Genomic DNA, 23,248 nt, shown 5'->3' with positions numbered 1-23,248 from the left:
GAAGAGTAAGGACAGAAGAACCCCCACTGGCTTGGGTAACAGCTACTGGGGCCCAGCATATAGTGCCTTTGGGACGTACCAAAGAGTAGCCTCTCGAGAGTCCCTCAATTGTGCCCACTGCTGCCCATCTGTTCACGGGGGGTTTGAGGAAACAAGAAACTAGAGATTGTAAAGGAAATGAGATTTCATTAGGCATATGTCCCTACAGCCATAGGAGCGAGGACCTCCTACCTTAACCGGAGGTCTTCTGGAATCTGAGACTGAGCTGCGTGAGCTTTCTGCTGAGTTCGTTTTTCTCTGTCCCAGTTTCCAGCACGATGGGCCTCTTGTCAGTTCCCTTGAACTTAGGTTTCTTACTGTTCTGCTTCTACTGTGGGAGCTTTTGCTGAGTTGGGCTCCTGCTGTGCTTGGCCTCCACCTTCCTGGGGCCACACGGAGGTTCTTTCAGCCAGGGTAAATCCGAGTCATGGCACCATAGATATCAGGTGAGTGTATGCTCCTCGGTTCTGTCTCATCACAACAAAGATTTGAAGTGACAGACATTAAAGTCCTCAGCTCGTCACAGCTCTCGGGTCTTGGGCAGACTGTGTTATAGCTCTCAGGTATCTAACAGACCGTGTTGTAGCTCTTAGACAAATCAGTGTTACAGCTCCATGTTACACCTCTATTGTATTTAGAAAATAGCAGGAAAATCCATCATCCAGGCGTGAGGGCATGTCAACCCAAAGATGCGAGCCAACAGGTGGGAGAAAGAGATAGAGAGAGCGAGAGTGAGAGAGAGCCCTTTGGCTCCTCTTTTCATTTGTTTTTTTCCTCCCCGTGGGCATGCCCTATATAAACTGGGCTAGACAGGAATGTTGTTTGTTCTACCTGAGGTCCTCACTCAGGTCCTTGGACGTTCCTTTGACCTTGCTTTGTTCTATTTTCATGGGCTTTCCCCTTCCTTGTCTTTTAGCCACCTCCATTTTGGACTCCTGTTTCCTATTCTAACTACCTAATACTATCAATAGTGCATGAGGTTCCCTTTTCTCCACTTCCTCACAACATTTGTTGTTTCTTGGCTTTTTGATGTAGTCATTGTAAGGTAAAGGAACTAGAGAAGGCAAGGTTCGGAGAAAGAATGAGACTGATACTCTACAGAAACAGATCACCTTTAATAAGGTGAGAAGGTGCAACAGTCAGACCAGGGGAACTGCTGCACTAAGTCAAGAAGAGAGCGGTATATATGGAAAACATATGTATGCAGAGATATATTGTTTTGAGGGGGTCTGTTTTTCCTCAAGATTGCTTTTGATTAGTTCACTTTCAACCACTGGGGCAAGGAACTCCTGAGACGGGCCACAGACTGGGATTGGCTGGGAGCTGAACGTAACCAATCTTCATGTTCATTCCTTTCTTCAGGTAGAAAGTTCTTTATTCTGTATAAAATGGTGGGGAGGACCTAGAGGGGAGTTTTAACTCTAGGTTATTTTGAGCCAGGTAGCTTTCCTTCATTCCGGACCCTAAGGAATATATAGAAAGAGAAAGAGAGATGGGCGTTGTCAATGTTCAGGGCTTCTTTGTGCTAAATGAGGGGCCGGGGCTTGTGGTCTGGGAGGAAGGAAGTCTAAGGCCCATAATGTTGATTTTCTATCCTAGCTGCCAGGGTCTCAAACAGAAGAACAGTCTTGACTTGATCTCGAGAAATGGCTCAAATTCAGTCCTGGAGGAATCCCTGGAAAGATTAAAGAAACAAGGTCCAAACGTAAATAGGAGGATAATGAACATGAATGGTCCAAGAAGGGGCAAAACCCAAGGCATCCAGTTCCAATCCGCCAACCATGACTGCCAGAGGTGGCTTAATCTCTGGCCAATTTGATAGGCTCGATCTGTAGGGTTTTTTTGCAGCTTCCTGGACAACACCTGACTGGTTGGCATAGAAGCAGCAGCATTCATCCAGAGAAAGGCAGAAACCTCCCGTTTCTACAGTGAGTAGATCTCATCCCCTTCTATTTTGTAACACTAGAGCCGCCAAGGAATCAAGTTGATTTTGAACAGTTATTAGACATTGGGGCATTTCCTGGAGGCTGTCTGATAGGTCTTTAGATAGTGCCTGATAGTTTTGGATGGAGGTGGTTAGGCTGGCAGTTCCGGTTCCAATTCCAGCCGCTATTCCTGACTGTGTGGATCACAACAAACTGTACACAATTCTGAAAGAGATGGGAATACCAGACTACCTAACCTGCCTCTTGAGAAATTTGTATGCAGGTCAGGAAGCAACAGTTAGAACTGGACATGGAACAACAAACTGGTTCCAAATAGGAAAAGGAGTACGTCAAGGCTGTATATTGTCACCCTGCATATTTAACTTCTATGCAGAGTACATCATGAGAAACGCTAGGCTGGAAGAAGCACAAGCTGGAATCAAGATTGCCGGGAGAAATATCAATAACCTCAGATATGCAGATGACACCACCCTCATGGCAGAAAGTGAAGAGGAACTAAAAAGCCTCTTGATGAAAGTGAAAGTGGAGAGTGAAAGAGTTGGCTTAAAGCTCAACATTCAGAAAATGAAGATCATGGCATCTGGTCCATCACTTCATGGGAAATAGATGGGGAAACAGTGTCAGACTTTATTTTTTGGGGGCTCCAAAATCACTGCAGATGGTGACTTCAGCCATGAAACTAAAAGACGTTTACTCCTTGGAAGGAAAGTTATGATCAACCTAGATAGCATATTGAAAAGCAGAGGGATTACTTTGCCAACAGAGGGCCGTCTAGTCAAGGCTATGGTTTTTCCAGTGGTCATGTATGGATGTGAGAGTTGGACTGTGAAGAAAGCTGAGCGCCGAAGAATTGATGCTTTTGAACTGTGGTGTTGGAGAAGACTCTTGAGAGTCCCTTGGGCTGCAAGGAGATCCAACCAGTCCATTCTGAAGGAGATCAGCCCTGGGATTTCTTTGGAAGGAATGATGCTAAAGCTGAAACTCCAGTACTTTGGCCACCTCATGCGAAGAGTTGACTCATTGGAGAAGACTCTGATGCTGGGAGGGATTGGAGGCAGGAGGAGAAGGGGGTGACAGAGGATGAGATGGCTGGATGGCATCACTGACTCGATGGACGTGAGTCTAAGTGAACTCCGGGAGTTGGTGATAGACAGGGAGGCCTGGCATGCTGCGATTCATGGGGTCGCAAAGGGTCAGACACGACTGAGTGACTGAACTGACTGACTGACTAAGAGGGAAATGAAATGAATGGCTCATTTCATTTGCTTGGGAATGAAAGGAATAGGTAGGGGTTGATCACTGGGGCCTATAAAAATGTTAAGACTGGAGTATATCAGGGTGCAGGTTCCAGTCCAATTAGTAGGTAAACAGAGGTATGTAGATGTCGCACACAAGAACAACAGGCCAGGTGTCTCAATACAACAGCTGAAGTAGATGGCGAAGAGGAGTCAAGGGGAAGGGGGTTGGATCATTCGTTGAAGAATGGTCAGGGACCCTGCTAAAGTGGCCCCAACGATGGGAGAAGTGGAGGACTATGCTGAGGGAAATCGTCCTATAACACATAAAGATTGTCCTGTAGGACCAGAAATATTATATATAGCTTTTCCAGTGGCAAAGAGTAAAGTGAAGGTATGGTTACACATGGGTTTAGGGATTATGCCCAAGGATTGGTCATATGAACTGTTTTGGGAATTTCTAAATATGCAAAAAGGAGCTGGTTGTAATAGTCTTACTTTCTAGGTGATAGGGCCTCATATTGGAGGTTTTCTGTTGTAGGAGGGAAGGTCAGTGAGTAAATATTCTAAGAATTTGTCCGAATTCCAGATTTGATCACTCGTGTGAAGATGTTTAAGATATGAGATGAATAAAGGCTCCCCACAATATGAGTCATGTAAGGATATGTTACTAGTGGTCCAGTCGAGGATGGATATGGGGAGGGCTGAATCTCCCAGAGGAATTATGCATAGATATATCCAGCAGTCTTTAGCCAATCGTGAGTTAGAAGCATTGAGAGTATGGTTTAAATTAAGGGTCCGGAGTAGATAATTGCGATTAGGGTTTTGAAAGAATTCTTGGGTCAGAGGAAAGAAAAAAGATAAGAAGATGCTAACCAACATTTGGGTAAGTGAATATAAGATAGACTGGTATGCACAATTGCACTCATCTCACACTCTAGCAAAGTATTGCTCAAAATTCTCCAAGCCAGGCTTCAGCAATACTTGAACTTCCAGATGTTCAAGGTGGTTTTACAAAAGGCAGAGGAAGCAGAAATCAAATTGCTAACATCCACTGGATCATGGAAAAAGCAAGAGAGTTCCAGAAAAACATCTATTTCTGCTTTATTGACTATGCCAAAGCCTTTGACTGTGTGGATCACAATCAACTGTAGAAAATTCTGAAAGAGATGGGAATACCAGACCACCTGACCTGCCTCTTGAGAAACCTGCATGCAGGTCAGGAAGCAGCAGTTAGAACTGGACATGGAACAACAGGCTGGTTCTAAATAGGAAAAGGAGTATGTCAAGGCTTTATATTGTCACCCAGCTTATTTAACTTCTATGCAGAGTACATCATGAGAAATGCTGGGCTGGAAGAAGCACAAGCTGGAATCAAGATTGCCAGGAGAAATATCAATATCCTCAGATATGCAGATGACACCACCCTTATGGCAGAAAATGAAGAAGAACTAAAGAGCCTCTTGATGAAAGTGAACTAGGAGAGTAAAAATGTTTAACTGAGCTGGACTGACTATGGAGAAAAATTGGATTTCAAAAGGATAAAATTACAAATGGTTCCCTGCAGCCACAGGGTGAAGATGTAATCATCAACGTGTTCAAATGTGGATCCTTGAAGACTCGAGACCCAGATACCTGCCGGGAGTTGTTCCAGAAATAATTGTAACCGTGAAACCGACAGGCTCATCTGTCGGTGGAAGCCATGAGAACTTTAGAGTTGTAGAGTCTGTGTGAGAAACTTGATAAGTATTAGTCTGTAAGCATTCTCATCATTGGGCTGCATAACCTTTTTTAGCTGAGTGATGTGCTCCCAAGGGGTGATTTCTTTTAATTTTGCAGCGGTAGGGGTCAGCAGAATTACCGTGTAGGGTTCTTGCCATTTAGGGGTTAGATCTGAGCGGGACTGAACTGTCATAAAGACTTTGTCTCCTATTTGGAGGGATGGGTATGGAAAATTGGAGAGTGGTCAAGGTAATCCATATGTTGCCAAAGGGCATCTCATATCTGGGCAAGTAAGGGAAAAGGAAGGTGGGATGGCAGTTTGGGACCGTCCTGGGAGGGGAGGGTCCTAAAGGTACTATCGGCCTCTGATAAGTGGCCTCGAATGGACTGATATTTAGAGGGTTTTTTTGGTAAGGCCCGGACCTTTAAGAGGGCTAAAGGGAGGAGTTTAGTCCAATCATGATGAAGTTCAATTGTTAATTTGGTCAGAGTTTCATTTAGGTTTTGCTTGGCTCTCTCAGCCTTAGTGGAGGACTAGGGTGATAAGGAATGTGAAACCTCCAAGGAATTTGAGGCCTTGTGCAATATTTTGGCTGATTTGGGTCATTTCATTAATCTATGTGTCTGTTTTTGCTCCCATACCATACTGTCTTGATTACTGTTGATATTGTTTTGATTACAGACAGCATAATTCCTCCCACTTTGTTCTTTCTCAAAATTGTTTTGACTTCTCAAAATCTTTTGTGTTTCCATACAAAATTTTTAAATTATTTCTTCTAGTTCTTTAAAAATGCCATTGGTAATTTGATAGGGATTGCATTGAATCTGTAAATCACCTTGGGTAGTATGGTCATTTTATCAATGTTAATTCTTCCAATTCAAGAACATGATATGTCTTTCTATCTCTTTGTGTTGTCTTCAATTTCTTTCATCAATGTGGTATAGTTTTCGGAGTCCAGGTCTTTCATCTCCTTTAGGTAGACTTGCTGCTGCTGCTAAGTCTTTTCAGTCGTGTCCGACTCTGTGCGACCCCATAGACGGCAGCCCACTAGGCTTCCCTGTCCCTGGGATTCTCCAGGCAAGAACACTGGAGTGGGTTGCCATTTCCTTCTCCAATGCATGAAAGTGAAAAGTCAAAGTGAAGTCTTACCCCTAGGTATTTATTTCTTTTTTATGAAAAGATAAATGGGATTGTTTCCTTAATTTCTCTTTTTGATAGTTCTTTGTTAGTGTATAGAAATGCAACAGATTTCTCTGTATTAATTTTGTATCCTGCACTTCACTGACCTCCCTGATGAGCTCTAGTAGTTTTCTTTAGGATTTCCTATATATAGTATCATGTCATTTGCAAACAGTGACAGGTTTACTTCTCCCTTTCTGATGTAGATTCCTTTTATTTCTTTTTCTTTTCTGATTACTGTGGCTAGGACTTCCAAAACTATGTTCAGCCAAAGTGGCAAGAGTGGGCATTATCAACTTGCTCCTGATCCTAGACTGAGTGCTTTCAGCTTTTGACTGTTGACTATGATGTTTGCTATGGGTTTGTCATTGTTATTTAGTCACTAAGTCATATCCAACTCTTCTGGGACCCGGTGGACTGTAGCTGCCAGGCTCTTCTGTCTGTGGGACTTCCCAGGCAAGAACACCTGGAGTGGGTAGCCATTCCCTTCTCCAAGGGATCTTCCCCACCCAGAGATTGGACCCACATCTCTTGCACTGGCAGGTGGCTTCTTTCCCACTGAGCCACCAGGAAAGCCATGGGTTTGTCATATATGGCCTTTATTGTGTTGAGGTAGACATTACTTTGTCAACAAAGGTCCATCTAGTCAAGGCCATGGTTTTTTTCAGTGGTCATGTATGGATGTGAGAGTTGGACTATAAAGAACGCTGAGCCCCAAAGAATTGATGCTTTTGCACTGTGGTGTTGGAGAAGACTCTTGAGAGTCCCTTGGACTGCAAGGAGATCCAACTAGTCCATCCTAAAGGAAATAAGTCCTGAATATTCATTGGAAGGACTGATGTTGAAGCTGAAACTCCAATACTTTGGCCACCTGATGCAAAGAGCTGACTCATTTGAAAAGACCCCGATGCTGGGAAAGATTGAAGGTGGGAGGAGAAGGGGATGACAGAGGATGAGATGGTTGGATGGCATCACCGACTCAATGGACACAGTTTTGGGTGGACTCCAGGAGTTGGTGCTGGGCAGGGAGAGCTGGTGTGCTGCGGTTCATAGGGTTGCAAAGAGTTGGACACAACTGAGTGACTGAAATGAACTGAACTGAACTGATGTTCCCTTTATGTCCACTTCCTGGAGATTTTTTATTATAAATGGATGCTGAATTTTATCAAAAAGTTTTTCTACATCTATTGAGATAATTGAATTTTTTTTTATTCTTCAATTTGTTAACATGGCATATCACACTGGTTTGCAGAAATCGAAAAATCCTCATATCCATAGGATGAATCCACCTGATCTCGGTATATGACCCTTTTAATGTATTATTTGATTTGGTTTGCTAATTTTTTTAATTTTACTATTCATAAGACTGAAGAGAAAGAGCAAATATTGGCTACAAACAGTGAACAAAAGACAAATACAAAGAGCAGCTAACATTTCTGAATTTCTAGACTTAAGTTCTAAAAGGATGTCAACACTCAGGACACTATGACATGGAATCATGATGTCAATCACCTCAAAACAGAAATCTAGCTCATGAGAAACTGCTTTGCTTTAATAACAGAAAGGCGTTTTTCATGATGGGCAGAGCTCTCCCCAAAGAGAAGCAACACTTGCAATTTATGGAGCCAACAAAAAAGATATTTTAAAAGTGTCCCACTCCTTAATCAGCTATACTCCAATACAAAATATAAAAAAAAATTTTTTTAAGTCTCCCCCTCTAATAGGTGCTCTACTCATAAGTTTTGCTTTTCATGAATACTTTAACATTTTAGAATGTTGTTGTTGTTCAGTCACTAAGTGGTGTCTGACCCTTTCCAACCCTATGGACTGCAGCATGCCAGGCTTCCCTGTCCATCACCAACTCCTGGAGCTTGCTCAAACTCATGTCCAACGAGTTGGTGATGCCATCCAACCATCTCATCCTCTTCCCCTTCTCCTCTTGCTTTCAATCTTTTCCAGCATCAGGGTCTTTCTCAATGAGTTAGCTCTTTGCATCAGGTGGCCAAAGTATTGGAACTTCAGCCTCAGTATCAATCCCTCTCATAACTATTTAGAATTGATTTCCTTTAGGATTGACTTTTTTGATCTCCTTGCAGTCCAAGGAACTCTCAAGAGTCTTCTCTAACACCACAGTTAAAAAACATCAGTTCTTTGGCACTCAGCCATTTTTATGGTCCAACTCTCACATCCATACATGACTACTGGAAAAACCAGTAGTCATTTTAGAATGTAGGAGTGGGTTAAAATTGATGTTGCATTTTTGCTATTTTTATCTCATTTGTTTAAAATAGTGTGCTATTTATTTTCACATAAACTAGTCTCCTAGTCCTAGCTTTGGAAAATCTGTTTATTTTCTTCACCCATAAAAGCCCAGATACAGAACTTTAAGCTTTCAATGTTGGGCGTACTTGCTTTTGAAAAGGAAATCTTGCTATGCCACAACCTGTGATCAGCTATCATAAATAATTCACCCACAGAATCTGGGTTGTATGAATGTGATGCTTCTAAATCCTCTTACATAATAGTTTTAGAGGATCCAAAGAGCCTGCAATGCAGGAGACCCGAGTTCAATCCCTGGGTTGGGAAGACATCCTAGAGAAGGGCATGGCAACCCACTCCAGTATTCTTGCCTGGAGAATTCCATGGACAGAGGAGCCTGGCGGGCTACAGTCCATGGGGTCGCAAAAAGTTGGACATGATTGAGTGACTTTCACTTTCACCTTGTTTCATAGAGTTGAAAGCTGTCACTGTCATCAGTATTCTTTGTATATCAATAGGGTGCATGGCAGTAAGCTTTCACTCTGTTTTCACTAAAAACATCTGCAGATTAATTATTGATGTTCTTTGGGAAGCAGACTACACTTACGTTCATTCTTTTCCATTGGTTACAATAAATTTTTCTTGCTGAGTAAATAAAGACGACCAGCAGCTTCTCAATATGCAAAAGACTGTCAATTCCCAGTTGACCCTTGCTAAAATATCATGGGAAGGAAAAAACAACTCACTGCTAAATAAATAAATTCTTAAGGGAAGCTGTCAATCATGCCTTTTTGCAATCTATCCTGAACAATTTGCTTCAGGCTCATTTAAAAGGCTACATATGGGCTTCCCTGGTGGCTCAGTGGTAAAGAATCCTCCTGCCAATACAAGAGACACAGGTTCCATCCCTAGTCTGGGAGGATCTCACATACTGCAGAGCAACTAAGCCTGTGTGCCACAAGTACTGAACTTGTGCTCTAGAGCTCCTGTGCCACAACTAATGAAGCCCACGTGCCCTAGAGCCCATGCTTCCCAGCAAGACAAACCCACACTCCCTGCAACTGGAGGTTAGCTCTACTCTCTGCAACTAGAGAAAAGCCCAGGTGCAGCAGCAAAGACCGAGTGCAGCCAAATAAAAAAAAGTAAAGGCTACACAAAATTACCCAGCCAGCATTTTACCTTTTGCCTGGCCAACTCGTTACTCACTGCTCATCAGATACAGCAGTTTAGGACAGATTCCATGGGAAGCACACAGCGCTTAATGGGAAGAAGTCCTCAGAAACAGGGACAGGTAGGGATCACAGAAGAGACAGGGAGGATTCTCATTGGGTTGGCTGATTTTGAGGAGTTCTTTTCTTACCTACTTACCCTAACAAAAAGGCTGACTAAAAGCATCAAGTGTATCGTCAAGAGTATTCTGTATAAAGTTCGGCTGGCTGGTAGGATTTTGCAAACCTGCTTAGCCATTAGACTCTTGGTAAGACTTTGCCTGAGATGAATTGTCAGAGACCTGAGTGCCATCTGGGGGTGGCAGGGCGGGGTGGTCAGGGAAGACAAGGACTAGGGAAGCCCAAAGTGAACACAAGCTTGTCTAATTACTAACCTGCACTCGGGAAGCCTCTTGACCTGCTCTTGCAGGACCAGACACAGTACTCTTTCCCTACATCCGTTCTACTCCCTCTCTAGGGAACCCTGCCAAACAGGCTCCAGGACTTCTCATGTAAATGCCATCTTTACCCCTTCACCTCCTAAGAAAGGAAGAGTCCAGATGCTTATCTCCTAAAACAAGATGGTCATTAAATCTGGGGGCTACTCTACAGTTGGAGAAGACTCTTGAGAGTCCCTTGGACTGCAAGGAGATCCAACCAGTCCATTCTAAAGGAGATCAGTCCTGGGTGTTCTTTGGAAAGAATGATGCTAAAGCTGAAACTCCAGTACTTTGGCCACCTCATGTGAAGAGTTGACTCATTGGAAAAGACTCTGGTGCTGGGAGGGATTGGGAGCAGGAGGAGAAGGGGACGACAGAGAATGAGATGGCTGGATGGCATCACCGACTCGATGGACATGAGTTTGAGTTAACTGTGGGAGTTGGTGATGGACAGGGAGGCCGGGTGTGCTGCAATTCATGGGGTCACAAAGAGTCAGACATGACTGAGCCTCTGAACTGAATTACAGTTCAATTCAACAGATACTCATATAATTCCATATGTGCAAGAAAGCTGAAAACCTCGGTAGTTTCTTCTTTTTGATTCTGCCTAAATAAAAGCTCTGCTGCATTTATGTATTGACGACGGCCATCAGCTTCAAAGGAAGAGTTCTGTCCAGCCAAAAGGCCAAAATCTCCAGGAGGGGACAATTTCCAGGTCCACGGTACAACATGCTGCACACTTGAACTTTTAAACAACTGGCTACACAGTATTCCTTCCTTCCATCTACTTTCTCAATCACTGAAAAAGCTCAGACCAGTGGGAACATCTTTCGAGTTTTGAGAGTCTTCTGCAAAAGTCATTCTTCACATACACTGTAAAAGAGATTTTCCTCTTCTTTTCTCCAGTACTCTCCCTGGGCCAGGGAGTCCCTCACAGAGGGATTGCACTTAGCCAGCAGAACCTGGATGCGAATGGTTTCATAAACCCTGAGAACTTCTTTCATCATGTGGATCCCTGCTGGATCTAAAAGCTGTATTGCACTGTAGTCAGTCACGATGGTGTGGAACTCTAAGGAATGGGAAAGTTGCACTGAAACTTCATCCTGGATTCCACTGAGAGCGGCTATTTCCCTTTTGATCTTTTTCTTTGATACCTTCTTCTGAGCTGCCTACGAAATGATTGGATGGCATCACTGGTTCAATGGACACGAGTTTCAGCAAGCTCTGGGATTTGGTGATGGACAGGGAGGCCTGGCGGGCTGCAGTCCATGGGGTCACGAAGAGTCGGACACAACTGAGTGACTGAACTTAACTGGTTACTAAGACTGGATTGGGGGGTGGTGGTTTATAAAAAGATTTAAAATATTCTCTGTTCATGTAATAGAGAGTGGATTTCTAGTGGACAACCTTGATGGTTGACTTAGCCTGACAGGTCTTGTAGGCAGACATGGATTCAAAGATTTCAGGCTTTTTTGTTGGGCCAAGCAATGAAGTCTTTGACTTCTGAGTGTAGAGGATGAGCGAAAACAAGAAAAACCAACTCCAATAAGCAGGCCTATTTCAGTACTTAGTTCAGAGGACAGCACAGTACCAAATGAGATAACTGTATCCATTCAGTTAATCCTCCACATCATCCATGGAATTCTCTAGATACTAGAGTGGGTAGCCGTCCCCTTCTCCAGGGGATCTTCCCAACCCAGGGACTGAACAGGAGTCTCCTGCATCACAGGCGGATCCTTTACCAGCTGAGCTTCCAGGAAAGCACCACATCTTGGGCAGATTCTTAAATTTACTTAGGGCTCTCCAGGGATTTGGCTTTCAAGGTGGCACTAGTGATAAAGAATGCACCTGCCAATGCAGGAGACTTAAGAGACGCAGAGTGTATCTCTGAGTCAGGAAGATACCCTGGAGGAGGGCATGGGAACCCACTCCGGTATTGTTGCCTGGAGAAGTCCCATGGACAGAGGAGCCTGGTGGGCTACAGTCCATGGGGTCACAAAGAGTCAGATATGACTGAGCTTCTAACACTTTCACTTTCACTAATGAATAATCCCCACCATTACTCCAATGGAGTCTGAGTCCAGGGAGATACTTGGCCTGAGATGTAACAGCTGTGAAGGAGGCACAGGTGACAAATCCACTCAGCAAGGCATCTGAGAGAGAGACTGAAACAAAGCCCACTTGATAGAGCGCATTGCTGCCTGAAAAACTCCAACCTTAAAGGTGACCATACTGTCAACTATAATGTCATAGCTACTTGTGTTACATATCTTGCCTGATGTCTGGCTTAATAGTGTGTTCCCACCTGAAACCATTCCCAAAGAAGGAGCAACATGGGCAGTGTCACTGCCAGCTCTGTACAATTCTCAGTCAACTACAGCTGACTGGTCATAAGGCACAACACTCCAAAGATGCCCACAGAGATGTGATGGAGGACCCAATGGGAAGTAAAGTGAGACGACAAAAAAAGATGTGTGTAGACCATCGGTATTTTCCTGGCCAGCCAAGAGAGAATAAGCAGTGGGCTGGGGCACCAACAAGATGCCCCCAATCAAGCCAGACATCACATCTCCTAAAATGTTTTCCTCCAGATTACATTTTGGGAGCCACTGCAAAACAGGAAGGAAACCAAAAATGATATTTTGGGGTTTGGTTGGATTGCACTGGAAATTGTAGGTTTTTGTGGCAAATTGCCTGAAGTTAGTATCTGGTTTCTCTTAAGGCTCCAAGCGGACCCTAGGATAAGGTCTGCAATGATCATTGGTCTCAAATTGCTGAAAGTTGTTACGTGATTCCTCTTCATGCTCCAGGGGGGATCCTACATGAGACCTGTATTGGTTATTTCCTTTAACGGAGTCCTCAGATGAAAGGTTATCTTGCTTTTTATTTTTCAAAGACATTTCTGGAGATAGATGTTCCAGCCTCGCTGAGCAAGAAATCAGATCAGCGAATTCACATAGGAGCTCTTCATCTCTCAATGCAACTGGTGCAGGACTCTCTTCTCACTTTCTACCTTCAGGCCAAGCTAGTTTGAGTGCATTCCTTCTACTTTGGAATAGCTCTCTGTGATTTCTGGGTCAAGAGACTTTTCCAAACTGCTTGATTCTGGGCCACCCACACACAACCTGCCTTCAAGGAGCATCTTCCACCATGGCGGGACTGAGGGGATAAGGTGGTGTGGGCAGAGGCAGCCCACCTCCAGGCCAGCGTCCCTTTAACCCATCGACCCCTTGCCCACCCATTGCCTGGTCCCTGGAAGAGGAGGGCCCAGCCAGGCAGGGCAGGGGAGTGGCATGCAAGCACCATCTAGGAGGTGCAGAAGGTGACTCTAGAGTGAAAGCCCAGCATGGTTTGTTGATATTTTGTTGAGGACATTTGCATATATGTTCATCAGTGATATTGGCCTATACTTTTCTTTTTGTGTGTTATCTTTTCTGATTTTGATATCAGAGTGATGCTGGCCTCATACAATGAGTTCGGAAGTATTTCTTCCTCGGCAATTTTTAAAAATCATTTGAGGAGGATAGCTGCTAACATTTTCATAAATGTTTGATAGAATTCACTTGTGAAGCCATCTGGTCCTGGACTTTGTTTCTTGGTCTGAATAACACATTCAGTTTCATGATTAGTTATTGTGAAAGTGAAAGTCACTCAGTTGTGTCCGAGTCCTTGTGAACCCATGGACTATACAGTCCAAGGAATTCTCCAGGCCAGAATACTGTAGTGGGTAGCCATTTCCTTCTCCAGGGGATCTTCTCAACCCTGGTCTCCTGCATTGTGGGTGGATTCTTTACCAGTATCCCCACCTGTCAAGTGGGAGACCCGGTTAGATTTCCCAATAGGGAGACTATAGAACTGGTTATTGGTCTATTCATATATTTGATTTTTTCCTGGTTCACTGTTGGGAGATTGTACATTTCTAAGAATTTATCCTCTTCTTCCATGTTCATTTTATTGGCAAGATTGTTTTAGCTATCCAGGGTCATTTGTGTTCCCATACAAATAGTAAAATTTTGTGTTTTAATTCTGTGAGAAGTGCCACTGGTTATTTGATAGAAATTGCATTGAGTCTGTAGATTACATTGGATAGTGTAGAACAGTATCGTTACAGACATTTCCACAATATTGATTCTTCCAATCCCTGAAAAAAAAAAATATATATATACAATTGCCTCCTGCCTCTCTGGGCAGCTCTCCAAGATCAGCAAGTGGGTCTCCCTCAAGCTTCTGTCATATCACTGCTTCTGCACTGGGTCTCAGAGCATGAGAGATTTTGTCCATGCCCTTTGAGAGTGGGGTCTCTGCTTCCATGCCTTCTCGCTCTCCCATGCATAAGTCCTGTAGCCTTCAAAGTCACATGTTTTGGGGCTTCTCAGGTGGCTCAGTCATAAAGAATCTGCCTGCAATGCAGAACACGTGTATTCAATCCCTGGGTCAGGAAGATCCCCTGGAGAAGGGAATGGTTATGCACTCCAGGATTCTTGCCTGGAGAATCCCATGGACAGAGGAGCCTGGCGGGCTACCATCCATGGGGTCACAAAGAGCCAGACACAACTTAGCAATGACACAACAAAGTCAGATATTTTGGGGGCTCATCTTTCTAGTGCAGGACACCCCCCCTCCAGGGAGCCTGAAGTGGGGCCCAATCCCTTGCTCCTTGGGGAAAACCTCTGTTGTTGTGATTATCTTCCCATTTGTGAGTCACCTACCTAGGGATGCAGGTCTTGACCTTACTCCCTCCTATCTGTCTTGTTGTGGTTCCTTCTTTTTACCTTTAGATGTGGAAAATCTTTTCTACTAGTTCTTAGATCATAGTTATTTTCTAGATGCTTATAATTCTGGCATGCCCATAGGAGGAGTTACGCTCAGGGTCTTCCTACCCTGCCATCTTGGCCACACTCTGAGCGTCAGCACTCTGGTTTTGACCCAGTAGTTTTTTCTCGACTTTCACAGCGTGACCCATCTTGTTTCCCTCCCTTTTGTAATCTCTGCAAGGCCTAGTATGGTAGTGACTAGGCAGGTGTGGCCATTCAACTGTAACTTTCAATTAGACAATTTGGAATAAAATTTAAAAATCAGTTCTTCAATTACACTTCTTATATTTCATGAGCTTAATAACCCATGTGGCTCAGGGCAACCATATGGAACCACACAAAACAGTTTCATCTTTGCAAAGAGTTCTAACTCTCCTGGATGATCACAGGGGCAGCAGGTCTTTTGGGTGAGTTTGGATGGCTCCTCCCTCACTTCCTGTCTCCTCCTTTTAATAGCTTTGCATCACCTCCTGGTTCAGCCTTGTCTTCAAAGTAAGAGAAGGGAGCAGACCCCAGATTTTCTAGGTAAGGAAAGAGGTGTGTTTGTGGGGGTGAGAGGGAGGGAGGGAAATGTGTGATTTGATGGACGGGGACTCCTCCCCTGGATCTGTATCTTAAATCTCCTTGCAAACTTGCTCTCAGAATATATTTCTCATTGGGTTTCTGTTTGCTGTTTTTGATGATTTTAGGCTGCAATCTGTTTTGAAGGCTGAGCCCTACAAATTGATGCCTCTTTCCATGGTGATGGCTCAGAGGATACTTGTACAAACAAATGATTCCTCTCACCATTCATAGAATTTATAAGAAAACTTGAAGTTTTCAGGATTAGCATTGACCAAGCAGACAGAATTCATTCTGTGGGAAGCTGGTGTTGAGAAGAGCTCGAGGAGATGTAAGAGGCACAGCTCAGCACTTCCCCTGTTGCAAAACCAGCACGCAGAGCAGGACCAGTGAGTCTGTTACCCAGTTAACTCTCTGCTCAGAGCTGCCCCTTTGGACCTGCCTCCTCAGGGACAGTCTCTTCCTGGGCCTCACCCCTAGTTGGGGAAGAGAAACTTTTAGAAGACAGGAGGAGGGAGATGCCAACCCATGTTACTGTCTACCATTCAGGAGAAGCAGGGGACCCACTGATGCTTGTTCCTTAAACAGTAGGAGGAGAATTCAGCCATCCAGTGTCAGTGTGTAGACAAGGTCAGTCCTCTGGTTTAATATCTGAACTAGGATAAACAGAACAGCATTAAAGAATGCTGAAGCAGAGTCCACAGACTGGACAGCAGACTTTAAGAAATAACCCAAACCTTGTATGTTCCTATTTCTGGTATCTTACTCCTTCTCCTAACGCCCACAACCAACATGAACTTTATGAACAAAGCTTATTCTTTAAAATTCGGTGATATCAGTTCCCAGTTTATAAGAAGCTATTTCCTACTCTTATTCCTAATCGACTTTCAAAAGAAAGTGCTTCAAATTTGTATTTGATGCATTCCTACCAGATGACTCTATCTTTAGCAAATAGCATTTTCAGCCTGTTCTAGTTAAAATCTGCTCTGCTAAGAATTCTTCAAATGGCTTTCTCCATTGCCCAACCTTAGTAGGTAGTGATAAAAGAAAGCATCTAAAATGTAATGCAATGTTTCAAGAGCAATGTGGTTTTAATAAGTAAAAGATAAGTTTTTTCACAGCCAGATGCAGGCGAGATATAAAGCTCAATCACAGAGGAGGCAAGAAACAGTGGGGTATTTTTTAATCAAGTAATTCATTAAACAAATAGTTTTTGAGATCCATGCTTTGTCCAATACTGTGCTTTCTTCCTCGGGAATAAGGGGGTATGCAAGACACAGACAGTTCACCATCACAAAGCTAGCAGTCTACAAGGAGACAGTAAAAAAAATCAAACCACTTCCTATTGTGGTATGTATTCTATAGAAACTCTAGGGTGTAGTTAGAACAAACTTCAGACCAAACCTGTCTTGTTGGTTGATGATGTGGGTGGAGAGGCCCCCTCTGGAGAAATAACAAAACACTGAGGCCTCAGGGCTGAGCAGAAACCAGTTGGCCATTGGGTGGGGGTGGGAGTACTCCAGGGAGGGGGAGGTGCTCCTCAAAGATCTAAGAGCTGGGGGGAGCTTAGGGGATATAGGGGACACTGAGGAGGCCAGTATGATTAAAGCTTTTTGAGAGAGAGAGAGAGAAATTGATCGTGCAAGGCCTTTGGGATCATTCCAAGGGCTTTCAACTATTTGAAAAATAAAAAACAAAAGCAATCCATTAAAAAATCTAAACGAGAAAAAAACCAAATATCAAAAAGACATCTGACTATGTATATAGAGAGTAACATGGAAATATACATTACCATATGTAAAATAGATAGCCAATGGGAATTTGCTGTATGACTCAGGGACCTCAAACTGGGGCTCAGTAACAACCTAGAGGGGCAGGATGTGGAGGGAGGTGGGAGGGATGTTCAAGTGGGAGCGAACATGGTAAACCTATGACTGATTCATGTTGATGTTTGGTAGAAACCAACACAATGCTGTAAAGCAATTATCCTTTGATTACAAATTTTAAAAAGGCCTCTGACTATTGTGTAGAGGAGGGATTGAAGATACAGTATCATTTGGGAGCCTACTACATTGCAATCAAATGATAGGATTGGATTCACATGGAGATGGGGAGAAATGGATACTTTTTCATTTGGGGAACTAAAATCTATAGGATTTGGTGATGGACTGTGAGCAAGTGAGGAAAGAAGTGTTTCAGAGATGACCCCGAGGTTCTTCATGAGCCATTTTGTGATGCCACTTACTGAAATTTGAGTTAGGCCAGGGATGGAAGTCAGGGTTTCATTTTATCCAAATCGGTTGGAGATGCCCACAAAATTGCCAAATGGAGAATTTGACTGGGATAGAAAAGGTTGTAACACTGGGAAGGGTCCAGGCTGCAGACTACATATAAATGGCATTCAGAGCAATAATTGAATAGAGGCGGGAGGGGCACCCAGAACCAGTGCCAAGGAGGCACTTGAAGCACTAACATCTGTGTAAAGAAACTTGACAGTCTGAAAATGAGACTGAAAGCAGAATTAAGAAGTATTGAGAAATAGAGGAGAGATCGAGCAGCAAGTTTATGAAGAAAGTGTTGTTTACAGGAGGTCAATGTTTCTGGTTTGTTCTGCATTTCCCTGACATAACATAGTTCTGTCTCTCTATTCCCAGGAATCCAAACCACAATGGCAGCCCAGTACCTCAGCGAACGCAGGACCAGCCACGGTGAGAGGCTGCTTGGGGAGGGCAGCCAGGCTTGGTGGGGAGGGCTGGGACTCTCTTGCCCTGTCATCCAGCCAACCTGTACAAGAGTGAAACATCTTCAACCACATTTCTCATTTTCCCCTCATTTGCTCTGCTTTCTCATTCTCTCCACCCTCTATCCATCCTCCTTGTGATGTAGCTTAACAGCGAGCAGGAGGAGAGTTCCAATGTCCTGCCTGCTCCCGGGCTTGATGAGGTTTCCTACTTGCTACTTCCTGCCATGTGGGCACGTGGATCAGGGGCTGTGGCCTCCCAGGTGGTTTCTCTGCCCCTCTCTTCAGCCCGAGAGGACTGGGAAGGAGGAGCGTGGGGGTGATCAATGCCTCATTCAGGCCCCTAATTTCCCCGCTCCCAGTGGCCTCACTCTAAGAAACACACTCAACAGACTGATCACTCCGTTTCTCATATAACCCTCCCTCTACCCCTTTATCCTAGGAATAGATTCTATCATTTGAGCTTTTGCTGGTTCAGCAAATCACCCTGTAATTTAGGAACCTAAAACAGCAACCATTTAGTTGGCTCTTAATTTTGAGGGTCACTTCCACCTCATGCGAAGAGTTGACTCATTGGAAAAGACTCTGATGCTGGGAGGGATTGGGGGCAGGAGGAGAAGGGGCCTACAGAGGATGAGATGGCTGGATGGCATCACCAACTCGATGGACGTGAGTGTGAGTGAACTCCAAGACTTGGTGATGGACAGGGAGGCCTGGTGTGCTGCGATTCATGGGGTTGCAAAGAGTCGAACACAATTGAGCGACTGAACTGGGCTGTGCTTGGGTCTGGACCAACCTGGCTAATCTCAGCCAGATTGACTCATGTGTGGGTGCTCAGCTGGTGGTTCAGGATGCAACACAATATCTTGGATAGCCTCACAGACATGTCTGGTGGTCAGCAAGCTCTGGGTCGGCCAGGCAGACAGGGATAACAGGGCCTTGTGCCCTCACCAAGTAGGCTAGTCCAGGGCAGGTGTAGGGTTCCAAAAATCAGAAAGAGAAGGCAAAGCACAATGTGTCAGTGCTTTTGGATTCTCTGCTTAACCATGTTTTCATGATCCTATGATCCAAAGCAAGTCACATGGCCCAGTCAGACTGAAGGGTTGGAGAAACAGACTCAGCACCCTGATGAGAGGAGCTGAGAATCCACCTTCCCAAAAGGCACGAGTGCAGAGATGGACTCCTTCGTGGCTATGGCTGCCATCTTCAGAGTTTGCCATCCATTGGCCACATATCAGCATTGGGCAATGGTTGTGGTGTTGGCACTGTCCTTGGTGCCTTTTCACTGCCAGGCCATGAATTTCCTATACCCTCTCTCTAAGGCCAACCAATGCCCTGGGATCTCCTTAGGTTGGAGCTTCTATTGTGAGGCTAACTATTAAGAATACTCTGAATTCTTATGTACATTTTTTTTTAGATAAATCTTAGCCATCCCATATCCAGTGTTTGCAGCATTGGGTTACTTCTTTTATCCCGGGATTCTGGTTCTGAAATGGGTAAAACTCTGTCTTAGGGATTCAGGGAGCAGCAGCAAACACTTCATCAGAAAGTGTGTGGGAGATGGAGATTAACTACAGATTTTGTGGACATCACAGTAGGGGTTTCCTCAAGTTCCTGGTTCTGTTTGATTGATATATTTTTTTAAATTTTATTTTATTTTTAAACTTTACAATATTGTATTAGTTTTGCCAAATATCGAAATGAATCCACCACAGGTATACATGTGTTCCCCATCCTGAACCCTCCTCCCTCCTCCTTCCCCATACCATCCCTCTGGGTCATCCCAGTGCACCAGCCCCAAGCATGATTGATATTTTTTAAAGATTAGCCCACCTCACAGAATAGACTGAAAGGGACAATGTAGAAGTGGAGACACCTGTTAGGAGACTGCTGAGGCAGGGGTGGTGATGGAATCTGGACTGGAATGATGATCTTCAAAGCAGAGACAGGTGAACAGATTTGGAGCCAAGAGAACATGCTGATGGGTTGGGTCTGGAAGGTAGGGGAAAGAGGGGAGTCAAGGGTGACTCCTAGGTTTCTAGTCTGAGGGCCTGGGTGAATGGTGATGCCTCTGAAAATAACCTGGAGTTGGTAACAGTGTCTATGATGTTGTATGTGGGATAAAGTAGGCATTGTCTCAAAGCAGAAATGAGTAAATATAACATAGGATTCCTCATGCAGGAATCAGACCCTTAAGTTCAAGGGCCACCTGGCAAGGTCTGCCTTCTCGGAAAAACAGGCTTTCACATGTGACTGTCAATTGCCTTCCCTCTGGTCCTGGGTCTATGCCTGACAAATCCAGGGGGCTTTGACTTTATAGACACATTGCAGAGATATGCAGAGACTTGCTAAATACAAACACAGAAAGAGCTGGTAGATGATTTGGTGTTTAAATTCAGGTTTCAATTGCTGTGCTCTACTGCTCTGATATTAACTTTCAACTTTCCTAGGAAGTCGAATATGCATAGTCAATTTTGTGTTATCCCCTATCTTATGAAGAACAGCTACTGGTAGCAACTCAGAGTCCTCTTCTTAATCACATTGTTTCCTCCTCTATGAGCTTTTGCTTCCACAAGGTCAGAGTAAGAAGCTGAAAGGGATCCTGAAAAATACCTGTTGTTACTGTTGTTCACTTGCTAAGTCATGCCCATGGATTGCAGCTTGCCAGGTTCCTCTGTCTTCTACTCTCTCCTGGAGTTTGCTCAAATTCATGTCCATTGATTTGGTGATGCTGTCTAGCCATTTTATCCTCTGCCACCCGCTTCTCCTTTTGCCTTCAAACTTTCCCAGCATCAAAATCTTTTCCAGTGAGTCTGCTCTTTGCATCAGGTGGCCAAAGTATTGGAGCTTCGGCTACAGCATCAGTCCTTCCAATGAACATTCAGGGTTGAATATTTATTTAGTGGGCCGGAGCCTTGCAGCGGAGACATTTGAAGTTCATTCTAACACTGGGTCTTCTGTTTCCTGATGTTCCAGGGCTTGCAAACCCCAGAGATTCCCAGCTGAGACTTGTCTTAGTGGGTAAGACTGGGGCAGGAAAAAGCGCAACAGGAAACAGCATCCTCAGAGAGGAAGTATTTCCGTCTAGCTTTTCGGCTGTATCCATCACCAAGCACTGTGAGAAAGGAAGCAGCACCTGGAAGGGGAGAGAAGTTGTCATCGTGGACACACCTGGCCTCTTTGACACGGAGGTCCCAGACTCTGAAACTCTCAAGGAGATTACCCGCTGCATGGTGCTGACCTCCCCGGGGCCTCACGCTCTGCTCCTGGTCATCCCAGTGGGCCGTTACACGCTGGAAGACCAGAAAGCCACAGAGAAGATCCTGACGATGTTTGGAGAGAGAGCTAGGGAACACATAATTCTCTTATTCACCTGGAAAGATGACTTAAAAGGCATGGATTTCCGTGATTACTTAAAGCACGCTCCTACAGCCATCCGAGAGCTGATTCGTGAGTTCAGAGATCGTTACTGTGTTTTCAACAACAAGGCCACAGGAGCTGAGCAGGAGAACCAGAGGGAGCAGCTGCTGGCCCTGGTCCAGGATGTGGTGGACAAGTGCAATGGTCGATACTACACGAATAGCCTGTATCAGAAGACCGAGGAGGAGATTCAGAAACAAATCCAAGTGTTACAAGAATATTACAGAGCAGAGCTCGAGAGAGTGAAAGCTCAGATAAAACAGGAGCTTGAAGAGGAAATCAGGAAGCTGAAGGATGAACTAGAACAGCAAAAGCGGAAGGTGGAAATGGAAAGGCAATTGGCAGAAATGGAGGCTCACTGGGTTTCAAGGCAGCAAACAGCCAGAGATGATGTTTTGCGTCAGAATAAGATATTTGAAATCATCTATACCTTGTTACAGGTTGCTTCCTTTGTCTTCCCTCTGTTTAGGGATTAAACTTCATGAAAATCTTTCTATATTTCCTGCATATTTTGGGGTGGTCCTGCCCCACGTAACTCAGAGCATTCTCCTTTTTCTCTGAGACTCTCAGGGCTAAGGAGAGTAAGTTCAGTATTGATAATTGGTATATGTTTGATTGATTTAACAGGAAAGGGATATATTCTCAACTTGTGAAACTCCAAAGCAGAAAGTATTGATGCTCCTTATTTGTGAATTCTTCCTCAGAGACACCAAGACAGGGAATGCAGGAGACCAAAGATGACCCCAAGCTTTCTCTCTTTATCCCTAGAAAAGATTTCTCCGCTAGATTCTTTCTAGATTGGTGGGTGATCTTCCCTTACAGCTTTTTCTCACTTATTTTGTCTTTAGACAGCATTGATCATCTTACCCTTATAGTTTATTAGAAAGATCAATTCTTTCCATTAGTTAAACTTACAGAAGGAGATACTGATAGAAATCTTTCTAGATGAATGGAAATTTGTTCACTTATAATTTTACTGAAGGCCTCAAATTGTTCCTTATCAGCTGACCATTACTAACAAAGGTTCTCTGGCAAATAGATCTTTCAGAACTTAACTACCTGAAATGCCAAATGGCACAAAACATATTCAACAGATAAGGGAATAATGCTTGGTGTGTTCAGATGTATCTGTAGGAAGTCTTTGACCAACAAACAGTTTGCTGAATAACCAGTTCTCTCCTTTTCCTGTGAAACTAACAGCTGCCCCATGCAGATGAATTGTTTGCTTATTGTTATTTTAATAAAACTTTTCTGTTCTCCCATATTTGTGCAAATTGGATTTTTTTTTTTCTTGAAAAGCACCACTACTCTTTCTAAGAACACAGGGATGAATTTCAGTTTTTTTTTTTAAAGTTCAAGATGATTTTGGTGTAGACTTGGTCCACCCTCCAGACATCTCCCCTCCCCTTTCCCCCCAACCCTGGAAGATTTGAGCCACATTCTCAACGCCTCTGTCAGTCAAAGTCTACATTCTCCTTGGATTCATCCATTATGTTGGTAGAAATTATGTGTAACCGAGGTTTCTGAGACCTTTGTGGCTTTCCTGCTGCAGAAATTCTTTTAAATCTATGGATAAAATAGAGACATCCCTGTCCCTTTTCTCCTCTTCCAATGGGTCCTCTTCACCTCTTAATTGTAGGCTTTCCCCAAGCACATTCCCATGTTCTTCCAATATGGTCTGAAG

At 44.0% G+C, this 23,248-nt stretch overlaps 1 protein-coding gene and 1 pseudogene across 3 annotated transcripts; one reads left to right on the top strand and one right to left on the bottom strand.

Annotated features, from left to right (window-relative positions):
* On the top strand, positions 1 to 22,828 carry LOC133246630 (GTPase IMAP family member 4-like). 3 transcript variants are annotated; one of them, XM_061415133.1, is made up of 4 exons: positions 1 to 35; positions 15,300 to 15,368; positions 18,059 to 18,112; positions 21,121 to 22,828. In XM_061415133.1, the coding sequence occupies exons 3-4, from the start codon at positions 18,073 to 18,075 to the stop codon at positions 22,038 to 22,040; spliced, it is 960 nt and encodes a 319-aa protein (XP_061271117.1). In that variant the 5' UTR covers positions 1 to 35; positions 15,300 to 15,368; positions 18,059 to 18,072; the 3' UTR covers positions 22,041 to 22,828. The 3 variants fall into 3 exon arrangements, with proteins under 3 accessions (XP_061271117.1, XP_061271116.1, XP_061271115.1); XM_061415132.1 differs by lacking the exons at positions 1 to 35; positions 15,300 to 15,368 and adding an exon at positions 15,415 to 15,793; XM_061415131.1 differs by lacking the exons at positions 1 to 35; positions 15,300 to 15,368 and adding an exon at positions 15,841 to 16,034.
* LOC133246945 (sulfate transporter-like) lies at positions 10,887 to 13,794 on the bottom strand (annotated as a pseudogene).
* Positions 22,829 to 23,248: the final 420 nt, after the last annotated feature.

This window comes from Bos javanicus, chromosome 4 (genome assembly GCF_032452875.1).
Source record: "Bos javanicus breed banteng chromosome 4, ARS-OSU_banteng_1.0, whole genome shotgun sequence".
Lineage (NCBI taxonomy): Eukaryota > Metazoa > Chordata > Mammalia > Artiodactyla > Bovidae > Bos > Bos javanicus.
The sequence above is the reverse complement of the archived record's forward strand: the minus strand, read 5'-3'. Positions and strand labels throughout refer to the sequence as shown.

Excerpts from the sequence above, each read along its gene's own strand:
- LOC133246630 (XM_061415133.1), top strand. The coding sequence starts at position 18,073 with ATGGCAGCCCAGTACCTCAGCGAACGCAGGACCAGCCACG. Across the intron at positions 18,113-21,120 it reads CGAACGCAGGACCAGCCACG|GGCTTGCAAACCCCAGAGAT; the intron begins GTGAGAGGCTGC and ends CTGATGTTCCAG.